A 19,471-nucleotide genomic window follows, 5' to 3' on the forward strand; every position below is an offset into this window, starting at 1 on the left:
AAATCTTGAAAAGGCACATCCACGGGTCCCCAGAAATATTCCTGGCAAGTTTCAATCAGATCGGACCGTGAATCGTGCAAAAATAATAAGAAGAAAATAATAATAAAATAAACATTAATTGTGACGTCATTCGTGGCGTCATAGCACCGTGTTTTGTCATTGGTCGACAGATAAATGGCCGTAACTTGGGAACCGCTCGTCCGATTAATATCAAACCCCGAAAAGGCACATCCGCGGGGCCCCGGCAATATTACTGGCAAGTTTCAATCCGATCGGACCGGCGGTCGTCGAGAAACTGCAGTCGCATACAGACAGACACAGAGACAAAGACAGAGAGACAGAGAGACAGAGAGACAGAGAGACAGAGAGACAGAGAGACAGAGAGACAGAGAGACAGAGAGACAGAGAGACAGAGAGACAGAGAGACAGAGAGACAGAGAGACAGAGAGACAGAGAGACAGAGAGACAGAGAGATTGCTGGAATTATAGATAGAAGAGTTGAAATTAAGAAGGTTAATAAATGATGTTCCTGCTTTTGAAAATGCACACATACACTATGCAGTGTGTTATAACAAGCTGTGGGCAGCTGAAGAAAAGAAAAAAAATCCATTACCATGATTGTGAGATTAAGATGATGAAGGCAACAAGCATAATCATTGGCATAAGATATGTAATTTTAAGACGGTAAGGTGGAGACGCACAACATTGGACGAAGGTAACGCACATTGGATAATAAAAATTTAATGTTCTTAAATAGTGAGATGGTGGAGAAACAATTTGAATGGCAGATATATGGACAGTTTGCTTTAAAATAAGTGTGTGTGTGTAAATATATATATATATATATATAAATAAAAAAAAAAAATTTATATATATATATACATATATACATACATATATATATATACATATATACATACATATATACATACATATATATATATACATATATACATACATATATATATATACATATATACATACATATATACATACATACATACATATATATATATATATATATATATATATATATATATATATATATATATATATATATCCTGGTGTTGGCGCAGTGGTTAGGGCAGCGGCTTGGGATCCAAAAGGTCCTGAGTTCAAGCCCCGTTGGGCCACTGAATTAATACACCAGGGGGTTGACTCAGCCTGTCATCCTTCCGAGGTCGGCAAAATGAGTACCAGTGTACTGGGCCGGTGTATACCCCGGTTAAAATAGGTGTACCATATCCCTGTGTTGTAAGAGGCGACCAGGGTTGCGTCAGGAAGGGCATCCGGCGTAAAACATGTGCCAAATCACTATGCGGATCATACGGATGATCCGCTGTGGCGACCCCGAACGGGAGCAGCCGAAAGAAGAAGAAGAAATATATATATATATATATATATATATATATATATATATATATATATATATATATATATATATATATATATATATATATATATATATATATATATATATATATATATATATATATATATATATATAGTCACGAATTGTCGCCCGCCGGCGTGCGGACAGCCGCTTTTAGCCGAATCGTGGCCGTACGCCCACCGGACGGACAATTCAGTCGTGACTTTCCGGAACAACGCCGAAAACCAGTCACGGGTGTGCTCCAAGCACACCACAACCCTGTCCGCACTCTTCCCGCGCTACAGGGTCCGATCGTCAAATAATCGATTTACATAATTATTCGCGTAGGTAGATTACCGAGACATTGTACCTCAGCGAGGCCTGCTTGGACACGAGCCGCTTAAGCAGCTCGCTCCGTTTTGGGATAACCGAGCGGAATATTATCTCGCGAGACCTCGCTGGACCCGATTCTATTATCGGCTATCAAAAAGCCCGCTATTATTCCGAAATGCAATATGGCAGCTCAATTAAGGGAAAATGAAGTGACGAACAGGTTACATTTAAACAAGCACATTTATTCACAATGCACACGTAAACAGGGATGCATGTATGCAGGAATGCAATCAATACAAAACACATGCAATTCAAAGGAGCTAATACCGTCTATCTATTATGTAGTCACTTATACAGTTTTACTTGACGGACTTGGCACCACAACTTTCATACAAAGAAAAGCACGGAAAAACCCCCTCAAAGACAAGGGGGTAGACTGGACCTCTCAGGGTCTTTATAACGTGGAACTTGGCGGACCGAAGGAGCTCCACGAGACCGCGCAGGTTACCTTCCTCGCTGGGGCGACCCACGACGTTCTGTCCCCATGGCAGCTGGCGTAACCATGGTTAGGCCCAGGCCTCGCCAAGCGGCTGGGTGATTCGGGCCCCAGCCGGCAACGCCTGAGAGGAACGAATGGGTCTTTGCTCTCTTAGAGTTGATGCTCTGTAAGAACCCGTCCGTCCCTCAGCGATGCTCGGACTGTCCCGAAGCCCGGTCACCTTGGACTGTCTGGCGCTGGCTGGCGAGCTCTCTCCACGTTCCGCACACGAACGCGCAGCTCCGCGCGGCACAGCAGGCTTAGTCGCGCTCCCAGTTCGCACCTCCACCGCTCTCCTCAGCTTCTCCAGCTACTGCAGGCTTCGGGCTCCAGACTTCCACGCGGCTCCTCGACCTCTCCAGACTGACTGCGCTTGGCGTTCCGCTCGCCCTTTTATAGGGGCCGAGAGACGAGATTTTGACCTCCGCTCTCCGACCTTCGACCCTCCCGCTGGCTCGGCCCCTTTCTCTCTTTTGATCCGAATCTCGGACGAAGCTTGCACAGAGCGGACGTGGCAGAAATCATCAACGCTGAAGGGAGAGCGGACGTGGTAGAAATCACCAATGCTGGGAACAAGGAAACCACCGCGTTGGTTTGCAGCGATCTCACCGTTGCCGGCGCAAAGATGGCGGCGCCTGCGGAGTTGAAGGTGAAGCAATGTTGTTCCATTGTTGGGTATTGGGGGAGATGCGGATTGAAAGATGGTGAGGAGATGTCGTTGTTGTGAAGGCGGTTGTGGAGAGGGTGGTTGGCGTAGTGGAGAAGGTGGTTGGTGGTTGGTGGTTGGCATTGTGGTTGGTTCAAAATAACAATAGTAAAAGAAAAACGGCTAACTCAAAGATCACAGCCCGGGTGACACGAATAATTCCCATTAGACAACGGTGGGGAAATCTATCTGAACACAAACTTATCGGCATAACTGATCTAAGGACCTATATGGTGCTCTGCGAATTTCCACAGCCGTAACTATATATATATATATATATATATATATATATATATATATATATATATATATATATATATATATATATATATATATATATATATATATATATATATATATATATATATATATATATATATATATATATAGATATCTTCCTCTTTCGGCTTGCTCCCGTTAGGGGTCGCCACAGCGGACCAACCGTCTCCATTTCGCTCTATCCTCCACATCTTCCATTGAAACTCCAACCACCCGCATGTCTGCCCTCACCGCATCCATGAACCTCTTCTTTGGCCTTCCTCTTCTCCTCCTGCCTGGCGGCTCCATCTTCAACATCCTTCTCCTGATATACTCCGTTTCCCTCCTGTGCACATGTCCAAACCATCTCAATCTCACCTCTCTCACTTTGTCTCCAAACCGTCCTACCTGCGCTGTCCCTCTAATATACTCATTTCTTATCCTATCCATCCTCGTCACTCCCAACGAGAATCGCAGAATCTTTAACTCTGCCACCTCCAGCTCCGCTTCCTGTCTTTTTGTTAGCGCCACCGCCTCCAAACCATACAACATAGCTGGTCTCACTACCGTCTTATATACTTTCCCCTTCACTCTTGCAGCTACCCTTCTGTCACAAATCACTCCTGCAACTTTTCTCCACCCACTCCATCCTGCCTGCACTCTCTTTTGCACTTCTCTCCCACACTCTCCGTTACTTTGGAGAGTTGATCCCAAGTATTTAAACCAATCCACCTTCCCCACCTCAACTCCTTGCAACTGCACCATACCACCACCCTCCCTCTCATTTACGCACATGTACTCCGTCTTACTCCAACTGACTAACATTCCCCTTCTCTCCAGTGCGTACCTCCACCTCTCAAGGCTCGATTCAGCCTGCTCCCTACAGATCATGATGTCATCCGCGAACATCATAGTCCATGGAGACTCCAGTCTGATCTCGTCCGTCAACCTGTCCATCACCATTGCAAACAGGAAAGGGCTCAGAGTCGATCCTTGGTGCAATCCCACTTTAACCTTAAACCGGTCTGTCGTTCCTACCGCACACCTCACCGCTGTCACACTGTCCTCATACATATCCTGCACGATCCTCACATACTTCTCCACCACTCCCGACTTCCTCATACAATGCCACAACTCCTCTCTTGGCACCCTATCGTAAGCTTTCTCTAAATCCACAAACACACAATGTAACTCTTTCTGGCCTTCCCTATACTTCTCCATCAACATTCTCAAAGCAAACATCGCATCAGTGGTGCTCTTTCCTGGCATAAACCCATATTGCTGCTCACAGATCGTCACCTCTCCTCTCAACCGAGCTTCCACTACTCTTTTCCACAACTTCATGGTGTGGCTTAACAACTTTATCCCTCTGTAATTTCCACAGCTCTGCACATCACCCTTATTCTTGAAAATCGGAATCAGTACACTTAATCTCCACTCCTCCGGCATCCTCTCACTTTCCAAGACTTTATTAAACAATGTGGTTAACAACCCCACTGCCATCTCTCCTCAGCACTTCCATGCCTCCACTGGTATACCATCTGGGCCAACCACCTTTCCACTTTTCATCTTCTTCATAGCAGTCCTCACTTCATCCTGACTGATCCACCCCATTTCCAGATTCACTATCTCCACCTCTTCCAACCTTCTCTCTCTCATTTTCTTCATTCATCAGCTCCTCAAAGTACTCCATCCACCTTCTCAACACACTCTCCTCGCTCGCCAGCACATTCCCATTTGCGTCCTTTATCACCCTAACCTTTATCACCCTATCCTTCCCAGCTCGGTCCCTCTGTCTTGCCAATCGGTATAAATCCTTTTCCCCTTCTTTTGTATCCAACTTCTCATACAGCTCGTCATATGCCTTTTCCTTGGCCTTTGCCACCTCTCTTTTTGCTTTTCGACGCCACTCCTTGTACTCCTGCCTACTTTCTTCATCTCTCTGACTATCCCACTTCTTTTTCGCCAACCCCTTCTTCCTTATACTTTCCTGTACTTCCTCATTCCACCACCAAGTCTCCTTATCTTCCTTCCTCTGTCCAGATGTCACACCAAGTACCTTCCTAGCTATCTCCCTCACAACTTCTGCTGTCGTTGCCCAATCATCCCACCCATCTTTACCACCATCCAACGCCTGTCTCACCTCCTCCCTAAATTTCACGCAACAGTCTTCCTCCTTCAGCTTCCACCATCTGGTCCTTGGTTCAGCCCTCACTCTCTTCCTCAACCTCACCTCTAAAGTCATCCTACAGACCACCAATCGATGCTGTCGAGCTACACTCTCCCCTGCCACAACCTTACAGTCACTAATCTCTTTCAGGTTGCATCTCCTACTTAAGATGTAATCCACCTGTGTGCACTTTCCTCCACTCTTGTATGTCACCGTGTTCCTCCTTCTTCTTGAAATACGTATTTACCACTGCCATTTCCATTCTTTTTGCAAACTCTACCACCATTTGCCCTTCCACATTTCTCTTGTTGAGACCGTACCTCCCCATCACCTCCTCATCCTCTTTTTTCCCTTCCCCAACATGTCCATTGAAATCTGCTCCAATCACCACTCTTTCATCCTTGGATACACTCTCCACCACTTCATCTAACTCACTCCAGAAATCTTCTTTATATTCCATCTCACACCCCATATGTGGGGCATATGCACTGATGACATTCATCATCACCCCTTCAATTTCCAACTTCACACTCATCACTCGGTCAGACACTCTCCTCACCTCCAATTAAATACCCTCTTGACATAATCTTCCTTCAGGATTACCCCGACACCATTTCTCCTCCCATCCACACCATGGTAGAACAGTTTGAAACCACCTCCAATGTTCCTCGCCTTACTCCCCATCCACTTGGTCTCTTGTACACACAGTATGTCCACCTTTCTTCTCTCCATCATATCAGCCAACTCTCGCCCTTTGCCAGTCATCGTCCCAACATTCAGAGTTCCAACTCTCACCTCCACACTTCTACCCTTCCCCCTCTCCTACTGCCTCCGGACTCGCCTTCCCAGTCTCCTTCTCCTCCTTCGCCCAGCAGTAGCACAATTTCCACTGGTACCCTGCTGACCACCGGTACCGGTGGCGGTCGTTGGTAACCCGGGCCTCGACCGATCCGGTATGGAAATTCGTTTTGTTGTCCGCATAATGATTTGGCATAGGTTTTTACGCCGGATGCCCTTCCTGACGCAACCCTGGTCGCCTCTTACGACACACAGGGATATGGTACACCTATTCTAACCGGGGCATACACACATATATATATATAAAAAAAATGTATAATTACACACACACACACACACACACACACACACACACACACACACACACACACACACACACACACACACACACACACACACACACACACACACACACACACGAGCAGGTGATGCTTATACATTGGAAGCAATAACGTACCGTGCTTCTCCATTCTTTTGGGTTGCTCGGTCGCTCACCTGCGTTTGATTTTTCATTTATTCATTTCATTACCTCCGCCACCGAAGGTGAAGTTTATGTTTTCACCCCTTTCTGTCTTTGTTTGTTTGTGTGCAGGATATCTCAAATTTGTTGAAATAATACCAGGTGGGGTTGACTCTGCCTGTCATCCTTCCAAGGTCGGCAAAATGAATGCCAGCTTGCTGATATCCTGTGTCGGAGTGGCCACCCATCCAGGATTGTGCCCAATAGCCAAGGAGACTGCTTAGGCGGCATCAATGCTCTGCATAGAGTATAGTCACAATGGATGAATGGATATCTCAAAAAGTTGTGGACGGATCCAGATGAAATTTTGTGGACAGTTTGGGTGTGAGACAAGGACGAACTGGTTATATTTTGGTGAAGATCCGGATCTGGCTACTTGAATTTTTCGTGATTCTTCACCATTGAGAGATAGGGCAAAACCGATATATAGCAGGATATCTCAAAAAGATGAGGACGGATTCAGACGAAACTTGTTGGATATGTTTGGGGTGTGGCAAGGACGTATTGATTCGATTTTTCTGAAGACCCGAATCCGGATCTGGATACGAGAATTATTTAATTTTCAAAGTGATTCTTCAACATTGAGAGATAGGGCCAAAAATGATAAATTGCATGATATTTCAAAAATGTATTGGGTCCGATATGCTCTCGTGGATCAGGCATTGCGTGGCGGAGGTATACGCTCCACCGAGTGCCCTTCTAGTTTGTATATATTTTCATTTACAGAGGCTTTCCAACAGTTCTGTGATTTCTTTCCTCGAGTATTGGCTTTGATGTCCGTTGGCACGCAAAGTTACTGTGCTTCCCCATCGTCTCGGGTCGCTCACCTGCATTTGATTTTTCATTCACAGATGCTTTCCATTGGTTCTGCGATTTTTCCTGGTGTATCGCCTCGATATCCGTCGGCATGCGAAATTACATTGCTTCCCCATTGTTTCAGGTCCTCATCTGCATTTATTTATATTTTCATTTTACGGACGCTTTCCAGCAGTTCTGCAATTTATTTATATTATCAAGATGAACATTTTCTTTTTAATCCAAATGTATGTTTTAAGTCACACATTATTTAAACTTATTCATTTAAATGTGTTTACATGTCAATCTCACTTTAATATTCCACTTGGAAGGAGGGGGGGAAAGAAGAGGAGGGGGGGGAGGAAAGAGGAGGGGGGAGGAAAGAGGAGGGGGAGGAAAGAGGAGGGGGAGGAAAGAGGAGGGGGAGGAAAGAGGAGGGGGAGGAAAGAGGAGGGGGAGGAAAGAGGAGGGGGGAGAAGAGAGGAGGGGGAGGAAAGAGGAGGGGGGAGGAAAGAGGAGGGGGGAGGAAAGAGGAGGGGGGAGGAAAGAGGAGGGGGGAGGAAAGAGGAGGGGGAGGAAAGAGGAGGGGGAGGAAAGAGGAGGGGGAGGAAAGAGGAGGGGGAGGAAAGAGGAGGGGGAGGAAAGAGGAGGGGGAGGAAAGAGGAGGGGGAGGAAAGAGGAGGGGGGAGGAAAGAGGAGGGGGGAGGAAAGAGGAGGGGGAGGAAAGAGGAGGGGGAGGAAAGAGGAGGGGGAGGAAAGAGGAGGGGGGAGAAGAGAGGAGGGGGAGGAAAGAGGAGGGGGGAGGAAAGAGGAGGGGGGAGAAGAGAGGAGGGGGAGGAAAGAGGAGGGGGGAGGAAAGAGGAGGGGGAGGAAAGAGGAGGGGGAGGAAGAGGAGGGGGGAGGAAGAGGAGGGGGAGGAAGAGGAGGGGGGAGGAAGAGGAGGGGGAGGAAGAGGAGGGGGAGGAAGAGGAGGGGGAGGAAGAGGAGGGGGAGGAAGAGGAGGGGGAGGAAGAGGAGGGGGAGGAAGAGGAGGGGGAGGAAGAGGAGGGGGAGGAAGAGGAGGGGGAAGGGGAGGAGGGGGAGGAAGGGGAGGAAGGGGAGGGGAGGGGGAAGGGGAGGAAGGGGAGGAGGGGAGGAAGGGGAGGAGGGGGAAGAGGAGGAGGGGGGAAGAGGAGGAGGGGGAAGAGGAGGGGGGAGGAAGAGGAGGGGGGAGGAAGAGGAGGGGGGAGGAAGAGGAGGGGGAGGAAGAGGAGGGGGGAGGAAGAGGAGGGGGGAGGAAGAGGAGGGGGAGGAAGAGGAGGGGGAGGAAGAGGAGGGGGAGGAAGAGGAGGGGGAGGAAGAGGAGGGGGGAGGAAGAGGAGGGGGAGGAGGAGGAGGAGGAGGGGGGAGGAAGAGGAGGGGGAGGAGAGGAGGGGGAGGAGAGGAGGGGGAGGGGGAGGAGGGGGAGGGGAGAGGAGGGGAGGGGAGGAGGGGGAAGGGGAGGAGGGGGAAGAGGAGGGGGGAAGAGGAGGAGGGGGAAGAGGAGGGGGGAAGAGGAGGGGGGAAGAGGAGGGGGGAAGAGGAGGGGGGAAGAGGAGGGGGGAAGAGGAGGGGGAAGAGGAGGGGGGAAGAGGAGGGGGGAAGAGGAGGAGGGGAAGAGGAGGAGGGAAGAGGAGGAGGGGGAAGAGGAGGAGGGGGAAGAGGAGGAGGGGGAAGAGGAGGAGGGGGAAGAGGAGGAGGGGGAAGAGGAGGAGGGGGAAGAGGAGGAGGGGAAGAGGAGGAGGGGAAGAGGAGGAGGGGGAAGAGGAGGAGGGGAAGAGGAGGAGGGGGAAGAGGAGGAGGGGGAAGAGGAGGAGGGGGAGGAAGAGGAGGGGGGAAGAGGAGGGGGAAGAGGAGGGGGGAAGAGGAGGGCGGAAGAGGAGGGCGGAAGAGGAGGGCGGAAGAGGAGGGCGGAAGAGGAGGGCGGAAGAGGAGGGGCGGAAGAGGAGGGCGGAAGAGGAGGGCGGAAGAGGAGGGCGGAAGAGGAGGGCGGAAGAGGAGGGCGGAAGAGGAGGGCGGAAGAGGAGGGCGGAAGAGGAGGGCGGAAGAGGAGGGCGGAAGAGGAGGGCGGAAGAGGAGGGCGGAAGAGGAGGGCGGAAGAGGAGGGGGAAGAGGAGGGGGAAGAGGAGGGGGAAGAGGAGGGGGAAGAGGAGGGGGGAAGAGGAGGGGGAAGAGGAGGGGGAAGAGGAGGGGGAAGAGGAGGGGGAAGAGGAGGGGGAAGAGGAGGGGGAAGAGGAGGGGGAAGAGGAGGGGGAAGAGGAGGGGGAAGAGGAGGGGGAAGAGGAGGGGAAGAGGAGGTGTAAAATGGTGTGCTGGAAATGTCGGTAATGGAAAGAGGAGGAGGGGGAAGAGGAGGAGGGGGGAAGAGGAGGAGGGGGAAGAGGAGGAGGGGGAAGAGGAGGAGGGGGGAAGAGGAGGAGGGGGAAGAGGAGGAGGGGGAAGAGGAGGAGGGGGGAAGAGGAGGAGGGGGGAAGAGGAGGAGGGGGAAGAGGAGGAGGGGGGAAGAGGAGGAGGGGGAAGAGGAGGAGGGGGGAAGAGGAGGAGGGGGGAAGAGGAGGAGGGGGGAAGAGGAGGAGGGGGGAAGAGGAGGAGGGGGGAAGAGGAGGAGGGGGGAAGAGGAGGAGGGGGAAGAGGAGGAGGGGGGAAGAGGAGGAGGGGGGAAGAGGAGGAGGGGGAAGAGGAGGAGGGGGGAAGAGGAGGAGGGGGAAGAGGAGGAGGGGGAAGAGGAGGAGGGGGAAGAGGAGGAGGGGGAAGAGGAGGAGGGGGAAGAGGAGGAGGGGGGAAGAGGAGGAGGGGGAAGAGGAGGAGGGGGAAGAGGAGGAGGGGAAGAAGAGGAGGAGGGGGGAAGAGGAGGAAGGGGGAAGAGGAGGAGGGGGAAGAGGAGGAGGGGGAAGAGGTGGAAGGGGGAAGAGGGGGAGGGAAAGAGGGGGTGGGGAAGGAGGGGGAAGGGGGAGAGAGGGGGGGAAGAGAGGGTGGGGAAGAGAGGGGGAAGAAGGGGGGAGAGGGAACCTCCCTTGCCCCCTGACCCACCCCATCAGGTCTGGTCAGGTCAGGTCAGGTATGGGAGCATGCGCTGGAGTAACGCATCGCTGCATCCACTTTCTGCGGGTACTCCAGGGGCCTCTGTCTGGCAATCCCCCAGGCAGATGCCTGGCCCATCCCTATCGACTTGAGATGCCGATCAACCTGCTGCAACCACGAGGCATGTTGGTCTCCTCCAATCATGAGGTTCCCTCACTGAGAGAATCTGGTGAGCAGGATCAGCATCAGGAAAATGAGCCACATGTCCATACAGCCACAGCTGATGCTCATGGACTATACAGGTAACAAATCTCATCAGAGTCTCTCTCAGGAGCCGCTCGTTGGACACAATGTCCGACCAGCAATAGCCAAGGATTCGCTGAAGAGACCTGGTACCAAAGGAGTTAAGTCTCCATCTCAGATCGCTGGTCAGAGTCAAAGTCTCACATCCATAAAGCAAGACTGGAAGCACAAAGGACCTGAAGACTTGGACTTTCATCCTCCTACACAGGTACCAACACGCCACACCCCATGACCAGTGAATCCATGACTCCCCAGGCCTGACCTAGATATCCATTGACCTCTGGCTCACAGCTAGCGGAGACATGAATATCACTGCCAAGGAAAGTGAATCTCTCCGTGACCTCAACATCCTCACCACAAACAGGTACAGAGAAGATAGCAAAATCTAAGATGTCACTGAAAGCCTGGATCTTAGTTTTGACCAAGGAAACATGTAATCTCAGTGGCTCAGACTCCTCACTCAGCACATCAAGGCCCCCCCAAAAGGATATCCAGAGTCTGCAAAGCTGACTGCATCATCTGCAAAATCAAGGTCAGAGATCGTGACATTCCCAAGCGATGTACCACAGCTTGATCTCTCTGACATCCTCCCCAGAAAACAGTCCATACAAGCACTGAAAAGTGTGGGGGCCAATACACACCCCTGACGAACTTGTTACAACTGGAAATGTCGGAGATGGAACCACCACACCTCACAGCACTCTCAGTACCAGACGACAGTTCAAACATCAAATTGATCAGTTTTGGTGGCACCCCACGAAGACCAAGATTCCTCCAGATGGCATCACGATTGACTGAATTGAACGCTTTGCAGAGATCAACATAGGCTGTAAGCAGCACCTGCCGAAACTCTTGTCTGTGTTCGGTGAGAACCCGAAGAGCAAGGATACGGTCAATCATTGACCTCTTTGGTATAAAGCCTGACTGCTCTGGGCGCTGGTTCGCAAGCAGATGGTGGAGAACCCCATCAAGAATTATCCGAGCAAAGACATTGCCCAGCAATGACAGCAGCGTCACCCCTCGGTAGTTGTTGCAATCATGGCGATTAACCCTTCCCTTTCCAGAGAGGGACAACAAGACCCTTCTTCAAGTCAGTTGGGATGATGCCTGTGTTCCAAACAGAAGAACTGCATGCAATGACATGAGTACAGCATTTCCACCAGCCTTGAGAAGTTCAGCATGGATGCCACAGATCCCAGGAGCTTTACCCCATTTCAACTGGTTCACCGCAACCTTTGTTTCCGCAAACGAAGGTGGATCGCAGTCAATTGGAGGGTCAGCAATAGAAATAGTAATACCCCTGACATCCAACTCAACATCTGGTGGGTCAGCCTGGTACAGCCGCTTAAATAACCGGCTCAGTGGGCTTTTACTTCGGACTTCTCTATCAAGAGCCTACCACCTTCCGCTCGAACTGCAGTACACCGAGGGACGAGCTTGGAGGAATGCAATGTGCGAATTCCCCTATAAGCTGGATGAGAATCACTTAACAGGTGAAGCTCTACCACTCACGGAGCCTTCACACATAGGCCTCCTTGTCCACCCTCAGCGCACATACAGTTTTATGCCTCAACTCCCTGAACAGCTCAGCTCCACCATTCAGCCTGGCCCTGCGACTCTGGTCAATGGTATCCAGTGTCCTTTGAGAGAAATTTTTTTTTCTCCCTCCGGTGAATTCCAAGACATCCACCGGCAACATCAAGGATGGTAGTATTGAAGGCGCTCCACCACTCTTCAGTGTTCCCCAAAGCACCCAGACCCCCAAATCTCCACTCAGCCTGTTCACAAACTCCTCAGCTACCCTCTCATCCTTGAGCTTGCCAACATTATTTCATTTACTCTACTGGGTCTCACTATTTGCCATGATCTTTCCTGGGAAAGCCACTTTTCCAACCTGGCCTCCAAAGTCAGTCGCCGACTGGGAATCCTCCGTCCTGCAAAGTCCTTCCTTGGCCCACCTGAGCTCCTGACCACGTACAAAGCTTTCGTCTGCAGCCTGATGGAGTACTGCTCTCCCCTCTGGGATGGTGCTCCTGCCTCTCACATTTCTCGGCTTCACGCTGTGGAAGCCAAGGCATTTAGGATCATTGGTCTTTGGGCCTCTCACTCTCTAACCGCAAGCAGTTCGGTGGTCTTTCTGTCTTCTACAGTCTCCTCTCCGGTTCTTGCCCACCCCCCTGCTCTGTCTGCGATATGTCCCTCCCCCCCCCCATATTTCCGCATGGTGCTCAAGGTCTGCCAGCAACCCCCTTCTGGTAAAACCACCAAAATCACAAATCACTGTTCACCTTCACTCTTTCATCCCTCTTTCTTCCCGCCTTTGGAATAAACTTCCACACTCTCTACAATCCCATTCTTCCCTCCAGGCCTTCAAAACAGCCGTTCACCACCACCTATCTTCCCCCATTCAAAACCTCGATCTTTTCTACCCACGTTAATCTACTACAAACCCACCTCCTTCAAATTCCCTACTTTCCTTCCTGAAAGTCCCTGTAGTGTCCTTGTATACCCTATGTTCCCCACCCCATCCCTCTTCCTTCCACAGATCTCCTAATGCCTCTGTTCCCCACTGTTTTGTCCTTCCCTCTCCCGCCCCTCATCTCATGCCCCCTTGCTGTGCGTTGTATATTAGCTCTCACACGAGCCTTGACAATATATACAACCCCCCCCCCCTAAAAAACCAAACATCCAGCCTAGGCTGGGATGGTACCATTCTCCCGGATTTAAGCTGCAAAAGCTGCAACTTCAGAGACAAATCCTCAGTCTCATAATATGCTCGTTGACTGGTGTTACCTCAATTATCAGGTGAGTCAGCTTATTGGACACAGCTCCAGCAACTCCTTGGGCATGGTAACCATCAGAGTGACCAGAACAATCGTAGGTGTAACCACCTGCCATGATTTCACCACTATCCGTCTCCGAACCTCAGAGAGTGCTGCGATACCGATGTTCAAACGCTGGAGCTCAGATGATAACAAAGACAGGTGATCGTCCTCTCTTCGGTATAGGATATTCCAGGCACCCACCCGAAGGGACCGCCTCAGGTTAACCTGAGGAGACCGCCGTCTGGTAGACGACACCTCAGCAGCACCCCACCACACACCACCGCAATTTGACCCAAGAAGTTTACCCTGTGCTTTTATTCCCATCATCGAAGAATGGGGGAGGGGGGGGGCGCAGAGGCTTTGGCTATTCCCGTCATCCAGTGAGCTGCCCTGCAAAGGGCAGCAGCACAGGAGGTACTGCACAGAGTGGGTTTTCAATTTTTTTTGCGTTTATGGGTTTTGCAGAATGAAATGTTTTACGGTGGCCGGAGGTGCAAATGCTGCCACCAATCTCATAAAAAAATTAAATAAATAAAAAAGTAACCCAACTGCACCCCATCAAACACCCCCCCAATCAAATTTCATTGGAGATAAACTATTCCTGTTGATATGCATGCTTACAATTGCGAAGATGAACTTGGTGGAGCAGTTCTTGTACTTGAGGGACAGCATAGTTTTGTTTTTGAAGCAATTCCCTGTGGCATTTGTCATATTCGGATAAACAGCGATGTACCCATTGCTTGTCTGGGGTGTGGGAGGAGAGGTGAGTGGAAGCACAAAGGGGCAAGAATAACAAAAGAAAAAGGAGAATAATGAGACCAATAATAAAATGTAGGAGGAAAAATAAATAAATAAATGGAACAAACAAATGTCCCAAGTACCTTGTTGTCCTTCATTGTGTAATTGACAATAATGAGAAGACTGAAATTGAACAGTGCACAGATTGTTCCATTATTCGACGACACACTGTAATTCCCTACAGGGGGCAACGGAGGAGGCGCGGGAGCTGGAGGAGTGGTTTTTGGAGCTGGAGTTGTTTGATCCCGCTTACATTCATTGGCTGAAGTTGAAGCAAAGAGTTGGGGATGAATGGGGTGTGGGAATGAGAAAAAAAATATACTATGAAAATGATCAAGTTATTTTGCCTTCAAACAAACAAAAATAAATACACAAGCGACATATTATGGAATTACTGCTGGTCATTTATGCCAAACCTGCAATGCATATCAAAATGAGCAAAACTCAGCAATCCTTCCACAATCACGTTTGCATTCATTTCGTAAAAACAAACAAACAAAAACAAAATGGGTGAGATATAGCACAAGTGTAGTTAAGCCTTACATTCAGAAAACTTTCCTCCTTTCACGTCAAAAGGCTGCACATGCACTTGCTTCAGGTGGAGACTAATGTTAGAGTCCAGTTGCACTATTTCGTTCAAGTGGCACAAGTATGCCTTGCCAATCGAAGTAGCAAACATTTGCAGGCTGGAGTTGCTTGCATTGTACGAGTCTGGATGAGTGAACGTGGGTGAAGGTAAACGGGGAAAATACAAAAAGTTCAGATTAGGACTGTGTTAGTTATACATGTACATGTGATGCAATACACAGGAAATTTGCTCGGGGGGGGGGGGTGGGGGGAAAGAGACATTTGAACAACTGCAAATGAAGAAATTAAATAAATTGCTGACAAGATATTATGTATGTGTACGCACCAGTTTTGGCCGAAGGGAAGGAATTATTGAATTTAACTGTTACATTTTTCAAGATGAACTTGCCAGCATGATCAACCTATAAAACAAGTCAACAAGGAGATGGAATCAATGAAGGCACACACGTACATGCACTTGCACTTATGCAGCAGCAAAACCCAACTATTAAACTTTATTACTCCGATTCAGCTCAGGCAATGCACACAATACCTTAACATACACCAATAACATTTACTTTTCAGGTGGTGTACACACTAACTCGATAATTACCATGGCAGTCATGAAAAAATTTCTTCTTCTCTGCTTTAACATACAAATAATCCCAAAACTGAGCACCAAAGGGATGACAAGTTCATGCCTATAAAGTTGGTTTATAAGTGCTTTTTTCAACAACCAAATTAATGCATGGTTTACCCAAAATCCCTTTTTAATCTAACTTGTCCATCTTATTACCTCCGCCACCTAAGGTGGACGGAAGTTATGTTTTCACCTCTGCCTGTCTGTTTGTGAGAATGATATTGGATGAAACGTGGTGGACAGTTTGGGTGTGTGGCAATCACAAATGGATTCGATTTTGGTGAGGATCCGAATCCGGAAAGTAAAATTTTTAAAGTGATTCTTCACCATCAAAAGATGGGGCCAAAAATTATGTACAGCATATTTCAAAAATATATTGGGCCTGATATGTTCTGCTGGATCAGGCAATGCGTGGCAGAGGTATGTGCTCTCCCGAGTGCCCTTTCAGTTATTTTTTAAAAGTGATTCTTTGTAATTGAGAGATGGGGTCAAAAATGATATTTCAATAAGTTTTGGACTGGTTATGACAAAACTTGGAGGATGAGTTGGGTAGATGACAAGAACAAGTGGAATAGATTTTGGTTTTAGTGGGTTACAAACTGTTCACTTTGGTGGAGATGTGCGCTTTACCAAGTGCCGTTCTAGTTTTAACAGATTACAAGTCCAATTTTTGGCAAGCTTATTCCTGTTGATTTGCAAGCTTACCTTTGTGAAGTTGAAAATGAATGCGCCATTATCGTTATGAAGGAACAGCACAGTGTGGGATTTGTTGCAAGACCCAGTGGCGTTTGTCATGTTAGGAAGAACAGCCATGTAGCCAGTGCTCGTCTGGGGTGTGGGAAAAGGATGCAAAAGAGGCAAGATAGTCAAAAGGAGACTAATGAGACGAGGAATAAAATGGAAACAGATTTTCGGAAACAAGTGTCACACGTACCTTGTTGTTCTTCATTGTGTAATTGACAACAACGAGAAGACTGAACTCAAACAGTGCGCACACTTTTCCTCCTGAATTAGATACATTATACTTTCCCACAGGGGGAAACAGAGGCGACATGACATTCAGAGGACTCTGGGCTGTCGGGGTGGTTGTTGAAGCCGGAATTGCGTGATCCAGGCTACATTCACTGGCTGAAATTGAAGTAAAGAGTAAGGGATGAAAAACGAATACTATCAAGACTAATTAGTTGTTTTGCAGTTTAAAGTTAAAAAAAAAATAATAAAAATACACCATGAAAAATCATGGAATGTCAAAACAGGTTGCTGGTGATTGTATTAGAGCTCATTTATGACAAACCTGCAATGTATATTAAAACAAGCCAAACTTTCAGTAACAGTACATAAGGGATTATGTTTGTGTTTGGTTAAGCAAAAAACAAAAGTGTACAACAACAATAACACCAACAACAAAAACAAGAAGAATAAGAGAGGAGGTGTCGTACAAGTGCAGCTCAGTATTTCGAACAGAGAAAGCTCTTCCTTTCATATCAAAAGCGTTGGCTTGGCAAACATCCTGGTTGACAACTGAGAATTTGTGAGCCAAAAATTATTCATATCCAAGCAAAGCATGGTACACAAATGTATAACTGGGCCCACCTGAGGAAAAGGTGTTGTTCTGCACACCAAATGCTTGCAAATGAAGATTCGATGCAGATACAGAGATGCTTTCTGAGAGGTTTATGGCTTGCTCAACCTTGCAGATGTACGACATGTCTGCTCGGCTCATACGAGCCTTCAGATTGTCAACTTTACCAGTAAACACTGTCAACAGAGAACAGCATCAGTCAAGGTTACCTTCAAATAACGTGAGCATTGGTGAATTCAGAATCAACACGAAGCTCGTATGCATTTAGGTAAGGCAGATGAAGCCCGTTTGATGTGATGGCCAAGACAACAGAGCAAAAAAGTTTTTGTTGTTGCAGTGTTTAGGTCAAAATACAGAGAGTGAACAAAACATTCTGCATGCCAGGGAAGAACATGAGAAGACAATGGTGTAACTTACATTGAATCGAGTTGACCTATTTTGCAGCTGCATCTGAAGCCAGGTTCAAATTTTGAACAAGTATTCTGTATTTACTCTCGTGCTGGACCCGAACTCGAACTTGGTGAGTTGCGCTTCTGAGCCGAGTTACAGTCAAACTGGGCTTGAATGTCAACCCGGAAAATAACTCGGATGTTTTCGTCACATGAAATGAAGCAATTGTGGTATTTTGTGTGCAGTGGTGTATGATAGCATGTTTCTCTTTGTGAGTTTCAAAGCAAAATGTTACCCTAATTGGACACTGCACATGACTTGATACCTGTCTGGCTCTGTTTGTCATGAGCATGGGTCTCATGGGGTGGCCAGCTCTGGCTGAACTCTGATGTTGTAGTTGTTTTTACCCCACATGTGAAGTGAGAAGCGGGGTTAAGCAATTGGTTCATGTCTGTCTGTCCATCTTATCAGTTTGTGATCGAGGAACAGCTTATTTAAATGGAACTATATTTTGAACACGAATACAAAGAGTAGTCTTCAGTTTTCCGTACTTTGTCTCTGAATTCGACCCAATCGCACATGTGCAGAGAGGAGCGAGATAATATTGCTGTGGTTTTGAGGGGTCTCAAAGAGATCCTCCAGAGTTAAAGCAGATATTTCATTGTATACAGCTTAGTTAAACTGTCTGAAGTCCGTGTCGATAGATCTGCATTGCGATTGTGTATTTTGTTTTTGTATACATTGTCGAGACTTGTATAAGAGCCAACACACAGAATGTATAACCAAGTGAGCAGGAGCATTGGGACCAATGTTTTGTGATGACTTACATAAGTAATCTACCTGACGTTTTAAGTAGCTGTTGCAAATTGTTTGTGGATGCAGCAAGGAATTATATGGAAAGATGAACGATGGATGAGATGCCAATTTTCTGCAAAGGAATGGCAGATCATTGGTTGTTTCAACGAGGAGAAAAATTAAGGTTGTGGGGAACAAAATAAACAAACCAACATTTTTCAGTATGATACGAGAGATGACCCAGAGATTTATACTGTGAAAGAGATTAGCGCTGAAAAGAACAATGGCAATGTGGTTGCCAACTAATTATCAACAAGCAGGGTTTGCAGGTAGCAAATAAGGCTAAGTCTATTCAGCATTATCAAGAGAATGATTAAATTTAAGAAACAAAAAATGTTTTTGCATCTTTACAAGTCTTTCGTTCACCCTAAGTTGGAATATACAAATTGTACGTTTTCCCTGTTATTATTATTTTCACCCTTTCCAACAACAACAATAACTATAACAGTCGCTTATAACTGTGAGCAGTTATGCCGGGTACCGAATGCCGCCCGTTCCAATGACAATGCCATCCCACACCACCTGTTCCAATGAGGATGCCATCCTATTTCGCCACGTTTATCAAACGATATTTCTCATGGCTTGTTGATCTCAAGAACTGCCATTTAAAACTGCAAGCAGTGATTTCAACATGGGCACTTACAAAACTATGAGCCACAGAGAATAATAATAATAATAATAATAATAATAATAATAATAATAATAATCCTTAATATAATTCATGGACAGGTGTTTGTTTGTTTGTTGTGCTACTCAGACTACAGTTCTGGGCTGATTTCACCCAGACTTGCTCCATAAGATCAGCGTGACCTCATTTAATGTATCGGGGTATTTTTTACCTTTGCCAGTTGTCCTGGGAGGGGGAGGGCGGGGGATGCAAATTCTCGACGTAAATGTGTATCATGTAGCACTGCCTCCAGGTGGGGGAGGGTATTACAAGTCTCCACCATTTACTGCATCCTGTCCCCACATTTTCCAGTAC

At 47.7% G+C, this 19,471-nt stretch overlaps 1 protein-coding gene across 3 annotated transcripts in view; it reads right to left on the minus strand.

The window, feature by feature from the left end:
- LOC147023637 (lysosome-associated membrane glycoprotein 1-like) overlaps window positions 1-19,471 on the minus strand; it is a 97,729-nt gene that overhangs the window by 45,450 nt on the left and 32,808 nt on the right. For all 3 annotated transcript variants that reach the window (XM_085889271.1, XM_085889270.1, XM_085889272.1), the window contains 7 exons: window positions 17,256-17,420; window positions 16,597-16,790; window positions 16,368-16,490; window positions 15,369-15,444; window positions 14,999-15,166; window positions 14,539-14,717; window positions 14,279-14,401 (listed from right to left, as the gene is read on the minus strand). In XM_085889271.1, the coding sequence (XP_085745397.1) occupies window positions 14,279-14,401; window positions 14,539-14,717; window positions 14,999-15,166; window positions 15,369-15,444; window positions 16,368-16,490; window positions 16,597-16,790; window positions 17,256-17,420 (1,028 nt within the window). The remainder of the gene's footprint in view (window positions 1-14,278; window positions 14,402-14,538; window positions 14,718-14,998; window positions 15,167-15,368; window positions 15,445-16,367; window positions 16,491-16,596; window positions 16,791-17,255; window positions 17,421-19,471) is intronic.

The sequence above is a fragment of the Eptatretus burgeri genome, chromosome 7, assembly GCF_056783735.1.
Source record: "Eptatretus burgeri isolate ZD-2024b chromosome 7, Ebu_testis_v1, whole genome shotgun sequence".
Classification (NCBI taxonomy): domain Eukaryota; kingdom Metazoa; phylum Chordata; class Myxini; order Myxiniformes; family Myxinidae; genus Eptatretus; species Eptatretus burgeri.